General features: G+C 48.4%; 1 protein-coding gene across 1 annotated transcript; it reads right to left on the reverse strand.

Annotated features, from left to right (window-relative positions):
• Positions 1-219: 219 nt before the first annotated feature.
• Znf394 (zinc finger protein 394) lies at positions 220-8,060 on the reverse strand. Its single transcript, XM_059249899.1, has 4 exons — positions 7,554-8,060; positions 5,755-6,427; positions 3,536-3,659; positions 220-1,436 (listed from the first exon to the last, which is right to left on the reverse strand). Exons 2-4 carry the CDS (start codon positions 6,121-6,123, stop codon positions 409-411), a joined length of 1,521 nt encoding a protein of 506 aa, XP_059105882.1. The 5' UTR covers positions 6,124-6,427; positions 7,554-8,060; the 3' UTR covers positions 220-408.
• Between the last annotated feature and the right edge of the window lie 169 nt (positions 8,061-8,229).

Genomic DNA, 8,229 nt, shown 5'->3' on the forward strand with positions numbered 1-8,229 from the left:
TAGGCCAGCCAGGTCTACATAGCATATTCCAGGACAGCCAGAGCTACATAATGAGACTGTCTCAAAAAACAAACAAAATGGTTCAAATCAGACCTAATCTGTCTTCTGTGAGAGGCCTAAGGAAATGTGTCTAGGAGTGACTGGAATGTTCCAAATGACAAAGAACGTAGTTTCTGGATAAAGAAACAACTGAACAATCAAAACACAAGTCATGCTGGGCATGGTGGCCTACACCTTTAATCTCATCACTCAGGAGGCAGATGCGGAGGCAGGTTGATCTCCAAGTTTGAGGCCAGCCTGGTCTACATAGCTACTTCCAGGTCAGCCGAGGCTGCACAGTGAGACCTTTTTCTCAGAAATAGCAGCAATAGCAAACCACCACATGAGTCACGCAGAGACATATGAAAGCTAGGAGTCGATAGTTCGGTGGATTCTTTGGTGTCGGACAAGGTGTGTACTCTGTCTAAATCTTTCACCACACTGAAGACATTTATAAGGTTTTTCTCCGGTGTGAGTTCTCTGGTGTTTAATGAGGGTTGCACTCTGACTGAAGCTTTTCCCACAGACAAAACACACATACGGCCTCTCTCCCGTGTGGATTCTCTGGTGCTTAAAGAGGTCTGAACGCTGTTTGAAGCTCTTCTGGCAGTCCTCACATTTATATGGTCTCTCCCCTTTGTGTAGCCTCTGATGTTTAGGAAGGCTGGAAATATGAAAGATCTCCCCACATTCCTCACATTTATAGTACTTCTCACTGGCATGGGTTCTCTGATGCCGACTGAGATGTGAGCTCTGCCTGAAGCATTCCCCACACTCTGGGCATGCGTACGGCTTCTCCCCAGTGTGTGTCCGCTGGTGTTTAACAAGGGCAGCACTCTGGCTGAAGCTTTTCCCACATGCTTGGCACTGATAGGGCTTCTCCCCTGTGTGGGTCCGCTGGTGTTTAAAAAGGTCTGAGCGCTGTCTGAACCTCTTCCCACAGCTGTCACATTTATAGGGTTTGTCTTCATGGAGCCCCAAACTGCTGTCCACAGGGTCGGGAGGTGTCACTGCATGGCATTTCCCATGGAAGCCTTGTTTGTGGTCGTTCCCACAGTCACCATTGGTACTGAGCCTCTTTGCTGTCTGGCTGTGCTGACCAAGGCCAAAGCTGGCACTGTTCCCCAGTTCATTACTTTTAGAAACTCCTTCTTCCTTGGACACACCAGTGAGATGTGAGATGGTGGTGCGTCCTTGCTCTTCAGCAGCACTCTGGAGTTGCAGCACTACAGTGTCTTTTGGCAGCTTTTCTTCCCAGTCCTCAAGGGTATCACCACCCTTAGTAAATCGTGGGACCTTTCCCTGGGACACGTCTTGTGTCCATGCCTGTGGCTCTGCTTCCTTCAAAGTTTCTTGCTTTGGAATCCAGTCTGTGCTCGAAGTGCTGGTTTCCAAGCCTGCAACATGAAAACGTAAGCTGCTGTTATCTCACCTCTGGGTACCAGTTAAAGAGAAATGCTGGTAGAGGAAGCACCTCTAACCCGTGTCTAAGTGTTCCTCACCAAACGCCTCCAGTGAAACCGAATGAACCCATCAGGGCCATGCACTTGGCTTGTACAGGCAAACAGCCTTCCTTCTGTATTTGTTTCTACAGCCACCGAGCTATTCTTCCCTGGTCCCGTTGCATTGCTACAGATCTCATACTAAGAGAGGTGAAATGGAAAGGATGTCAGGACAGGCTGGATCGCCTTTATCCCATGAATGTGGAATGGATTAATATGAGAAAGTCTCTCCATGGTGCGCGATAATGGACATAGGGTGGTAGCTCCAAAGTCTGAAGGCAAGGTCTCAGTGGGAGGTCAATCCAGGATTGGTTAAAAGTCTATAAATTGTCCTCTGACCTCTACACATACACCCGTACTATATGCATGTTCACTCTCACAAACACATGTAAGTGGGGAGGGGCCCATGAGATCCCACCTCTAGCTGAGGAGCTACTGCTAATTAATCACTGCTGGGGGAGCCAGGGTGAATTTTCTTCAAGGATGTAGCCATTGTTAAGTTGACCAGGCTCTAGCAAATAAACCCACACTCATGCACATGTAAACCCTTATTAAAACAAACACCACAAACTTGAATATAGGAGGGAGCATGTTGGGAAGAAGGTTTCCAGAGGGAGTGGGAAGAGGTAAGAGAATGGAAAACAGCATGCTGGGAAAAAGAAGGGTTCCAGAGGGAGGGGATAAGAGAGGGAGGTGCATAGGAACAGGGGCATTCTGGGAGGAAGGATTCCAGAGGGAGTGGGAAAGGATAAGAGAGGAATGGGGGTTGATTCTGATCAAAGTACATTTTATATATATATATATATATATATATATATATATATATATATATATATATATATAATTATCAAAATTATCAAAGAACAGGTAAAAATTTATTAAAGGCCAGGTGTAGTGGCACACATTCTTAATTCTAGCACTCGGAAGGCCAAGGCAGGCAGATCTCTGTGAGTTCAACTAACCTAGTCTATACAGTGAGTTCCAGGCCAGCCAGAGTTACATAGTGAGATTCTGTCTCAAAAAATATTAAAAACAAACACATGCACACAAAATAAAATACGGACAGACCTTGCGTAGGTCACAAAAGAAATCCTAAGGCTCTTAACCCATGTTTGTGAAAGGCAAACTAGCCCACAGATCATGGAGAACTCAGCTGTTAATCCTGGTTGGCAAAAACTGTCAACCTGACACAGCCTATGGAAGGAAAGCCTCAGCTGAGGAACTTTGTAAATCAGATTGGGGCTCCCTGTGGGGGACTACCTTGACTGTGTAAGAAAGCTATTTGATGGGGCTGGCGGGACACTCAGTGGATAAAAGCACCTATAGCAGGCCTGACAGCTTAAGTTTGAGGATCCTCCCCAGTAGACACATGGTGGAAGGAGAAAACCTGCTCCTACAAGTTGTCTTCTGATCTACACACACACACACACACACACACGCACGCACGCACGCACGCACGCACGCACCCATGCACATCACATAAGTAAAAGATTTAAAAGAAAACCTGTTGTTAAAAAAAAAAAAAAAAAAAAGGAAGCCGAGCGGTGGTAGCGCACGCCTTTAATCCCAGCAATCGGGAGGCAAGAGGCAGGTGGATCTCTGTGAGTTCGAGGCCAGCCTGGTCTACAGAGCGAGATCCAAGAAAGGCGCAAAGCTACACAGAGAAACCCTGTCTCGAAAAACCAAAAAAAAAAAGAGGAATGCTAGCTGAGGCTAAGCCCGCCTGCAAACAACATCCTTCACAGTTTTTGCTGTTCTTCATTGGCTGTGAAATAAGTTCCTTAGTCAGAAGTAATGCTGTGGGGACTAGCAAGAGGGCTTGCCGCCAGGTTCCTGCCTTGACTTGTCTCAGTGATGGACTGTGACCTGGGTCTTGGAAGCCAAATAAATCTTTCTTCCCTTAAGCTGCTTTTGGTCAGAATGTTTTCTCACAGCAACTGGAGGGAAACCAGAGCAGCCACACATACTACAACTCATCAGAAAACAGCACATACCAGGCAGAATGACGCTCCCAGGCTCCTTTGTGCTCGCTCTGCAGAAACCCTTCCGAGCTGCAGCCAGCTGCTCCCATTCTTCCCAGGTCAGAGATTCGGCCACATCCTTGAAAGTCACAAAGCCCTAGAACAGCACAAGATCTCCATTCAGTCCTTGTTGTCACTGCAAACATTTCCACCAGTCTAAGGGGAAGCCAGTCTCGAGAGCTGGTGTGAGTCAAGTGACAGCCACAGATGCTGAGTGACTGGGTACCAAAGGGACCTGCTACTGATAATCTTCATTGTCAACCTGACTGGATTTAGAATCGCCCAAAACTAAGCTTCTAGGCTTACCTGTGCAAGCATTTCCAGACAGGTTTGACTGTGGAGAGAAGGTCAACCCTCGAGAGGCTGATGCACTGGACTGAATGAAGAGAGAGAAGGCGGCAAGGGGAGCACCAGCATTCACCTCCTGACTGCTAACTGTGAAGCCAGGTGACCAGCCACACCTTCCTGACTTCACAGACTGCAGCTCTTCTTAAACCTTGACCCCCAAATAAGCCCTTCCCTCAGGTTGCTCTTGTCACAGCACTGAGAATAGTTAACATTCTCAGTAGAAGGCCACATTCTCCTACCATCTTGAAAAGACTTCCTGTGGATCATCTGTGACAATGTGGGGAAAGCACAAGCAAAATATTCAAGTTCTGTGACTTATCAAAATGGAAACATGGCCTGGCATGCACCAAGGTGACCTTCGGCCCCAGCACCACAGAAGCCAGGTGTGCCAGCAAACACTTGTAATCCCAGAACTCAGTAGGAGGAGACAGGAGGATAATTTTAGGGTCATCCTCTTCTCTCTACATAGGGAGTTGTTCTAGGCCAGCCTTGGCTACAGGAGATCATGTCTCAATTTGCAGGGTGGGGAGAGAAAGAGAAGAGACATCCTAGGTGGAGGATGCTGATGCAGGGGAGTGTACCTGGGAGCTCTAGCTCCCTGACCCTTTTCTGCACCCCTGCTCTGCTTCCTCACTGCCAGGAAGTGAACATATCTGCTCCAGCATACTCTTCTGCTACGGTGTTCTGCCATGCCCCAGTAACAGTGAATTCAGCCGACCATGGACTCTTAACTTCTCAACCACTGAATCCCAGTGGATCTTGTAGGTATCCATCACGGTGACAAACTGACTAAACACACTATGTATACGCGTACATGGCTAACACGTGTATGCTTATATAGGCTGAGTTCCCTGTACCGAAAACACCTGTGAGCGAAACTGTTCATAATGTCAGAATACCTCAGTTCAGCCAGGGATGAAATTAGCACTCCAGCATTTTCCTAGTCTGAGCTCCCCAAATCTGAAGTGCTTGAGTGTCTGTCCCCAACAACTAAAATGTCCATAGTGCTAAGGTGAAAAAACTGCCTCTGAAATGGCTAAATTATGAAACGACATTTTTGGGGGAGGACCTGGAAAATGTTTCAATATTAACTTTTTAGGGGCTGGGTTACGTTTTCAGGATGGATCAGAAGGTAAAAGTGCCTCCTCCTCTTCCAGGAAGACTTACCTGAGTTCAGTTTCCAGCACCCACACTTGGGCAGCTCACAACAGCCCGTGACTCCAGCTCCTGGAATCCGATGCCCTTTTATGTGCTCTTTAGGCACTCCCACACATGTGGCACACGTTCACACAAACACACAGTCACATGAACAAAAAATGCAAAAGAAAATGACTTTTCACACTGACAATGATTGTGGATTGTATTTCAAAAGGCACAGGCAAGCTTAGTTTCCATGAGCTAGGCATTGTGGTGTACACCTTGAACTTTGGAGGTGGGGTAAAGTGGATCTCTGTGAGTTCAAGGCCAGTCTGGTCTATACAATGAGTTCAAGTCAGTTAGGGCTACATAGTTGAGACTCTGCCTTAAAAAATAATCAAAATATATTTCAAAACCAGTAATAAATGTCAGGAGTATTACTCTATTTTTCCAAGGTGTCCTCTCACGGACTTAACACATTCCGATATATGAACCTATAGGAGCCATTCTCATTCAAATCACCACGGTGTGTGTGCACACACACACACGTGATTGAAGATGCCCAGAAGATGGCATTAGATCCCCTGAAACTAGTTACAGGTGATGGTGAGCCACCCTACGTGGGTGCTGGGAACTGAACTCATCCTACACGACCTTAAACGCTAAACCATCTCCCTGGCGCCACCCAGAGACCACCCGCGTCTCACCTGTGGCGGAGCCCGGTCCAGTGCTCCTTGTAGAGTCCGCGCCAAGGCCGCAGCCTCCTCCCCGCTCTCGGGGCAGTGGTCCCGCACGCAGGCTTGGAGCTCCTGCGGCAGGATGGTGAGGAACTGCTCCAGCACCAGCAGCTCCAGGATCTGCTCTTTGGAGCGCAGCTCCGGCCTCAGCCACCGCCGACAGAGCTCCCAGAGTCGGCTCAGCGCCTCCTCCGGGCCGGCCACTTCCTGGTAGCGCAACTGCCTGAATTGTTTTCGAGAAGTTTCGGGGTTCTGCCAGTCCCCGGATCCGGACGACTTCTGACTCCCAGGTGAGTCCTCCTCCACTTTCACCGTACAAAGCCCGGCACCCGCAGCCATCAGTCTCTGGACCGTCCAGCTCGAACTTGTATTTTTAGAAGGGAAAAACGGGGCGCACTGCCACCCTCTTCCCAAAACGAGGCCCCGAACAGGCCACTACAGACACGACATAACCGTGATCATGGCCTTTAGTTCTCACTTTAGCTGGTGACAGAAAAACAAACCCAGGCCGGAAATGCGTCATTATCCCACGCGCTGGGGCGAGGCCTTGCCTCTCCAAGGTCTCTCTAAGCACCCTGGAGGACTAAGATGCACCTTGGTGGTTCGCCTTCCGTATTGCACTGGAGCTGCCCGAGGCCTCGTCCTTAAACAAACAAACAAATAAATAAAAAGGGGCGGTGGGGGGGGGTGGCGGCGGCGGAGCGAGGAGGTGGTGGTACACGCCTTTAGCACTCGGAGGCGGAGGCAGGCAGATCTATGAGTTCGAGGCCAGCCTGGTCTACAGAGAGAGAGCGCGGCAGGACAGCTGGGGCTACCCAGAGAAATCCTGTCTCAACAAAATAAAACAAAACGAAACAAAACAAAACGAAAAAAAAAAGAAAAAGAAACAAACAAAAATTAAAAAGTAAAACGGGGGGGGGGGGAGGCTACACAGAGAAATCCTGTCTATAAATAAATAAACAAACAAAGGGGCCTGGAGAGATGGCTCAGGGGTTAAGGGCACTAGATGCTCTTATTGAGTATCTGGGTTCAATTCTCGGCTCCCATAACATGGTGTAGAGACATAATAGTTGCTGCCGGGCAGTAGTGGCAGATGCCTTTAATCCCAGAACTCCAGAGGCAGAGGCAGGCGGATCTTTGTGAGTTCGCGGCCAGCTTGGTCTACACAGTGAGTCACAGGACAGCCAGAGCTACATAGTGAGACCCTATCTCACTATGGGGTGGGGGGAGGGGGGATGTGGGTAGCATATCTCTAATTCACATTGTGTACAGTGCACACAGAGGCCAGAAGAGGGCATCAAATACCCTAGAACTAGAGATACTGAAGGTTGTTAGCCATGAAAGTTTTGGGAACCCAGATCATCTGGCGAGAGCAGTAAATGTTCCTAACCATTGAACCATCTCTCCAGCGCCTATAATTTTTATTTCACTTCCCAGCTCCTTGATGCTGGAGATGGAACTCAGGGATTTCAGAATGACAATCTCACCACCCCTAAGAGACGCCCCCCCTGCCGCCCTACAGCGCTGTGGTCTTTATTCTCTAACTGGGTCTATTTGCAGAGGTTGCAATTCCACAGTGGCCTGTTTCAGTGTGCCCCTAAGGAGTGACAACAGGAACTTTGGTATTGCCTGTCTGCAAAGGATTTGGAAAGTGATCAAAACACAAATTATTAGAGATTTACGGTTTAGAGTAACAGGATTTAAAAAAAACTCCCCTTTTTTGAAATGTGGTTTCTCCCCAGCCGGCAGGCTGCCAGGCATAATCTTACCTTTGCTACATCTGTCGTTATTATTATCACTTTTTTTAAAGGCTTGTCAAGTGCAGTCGTGAGAAGACAGCAAGTGTGAACAATCAATTGAGAGAACCCCCTACCTTCGGAATAGATCCCCTGTTGCCTTTTAATATTAAAAAAATTAATTTCCCTAATGCCTGAGCTGGGGGGTGGGGCGTACACAGCGACTTTGACTTCCATAACATTTGGGCATCTCGAACCCAGGGATCGAACTCATGTCATCAGGCTTGGCAGTAAAATAAATATCAGAGAGCCGTCCAGTCCACCGGGTGCAGCATCTTAATAAGCCCTGGAGACCGAGGTGAGCCGCAGCCATATTGGCTACACTGTGTTGCTCGCGAGTGGTTTCTTGGGAGATGTAGTCCTTTGAGTCTCTGGCTCTCGACACTAAGGCAGTAAAGAATGTCTTTGGGTATGTTTGGAAAAGTGGCGAGGCAGTGATAGAATTCGAAGGGTTGTGAGCTGGCAACAAGGTGCAGACCAACTTAAATTCCGGGGAAGCTGTTCTCGACCAATCAGACGCGAGAGAGTGGGGGCCCGCCCCTAAGACCCGCCCTCTAGCCTTACTAGGGGCGGGGCGGAGCGCAAGCTACGGTTTTTTGGATGGGAAATGGATACGAGAGCTATTTTCCTCAGATTCTAGCAACGTCTT

This window comes from Peromyscus eremicus, chromosome 23, assembly GCF_949786415.1.
Source record: "Peromyscus eremicus chromosome 23, PerEre_H2_v1, whole genome shotgun sequence".
NCBI classification, from domain to species: Eukaryota; Metazoa; Chordata; class Mammalia; order Rodentia; family Cricetidae; genus Peromyscus; species Peromyscus eremicus.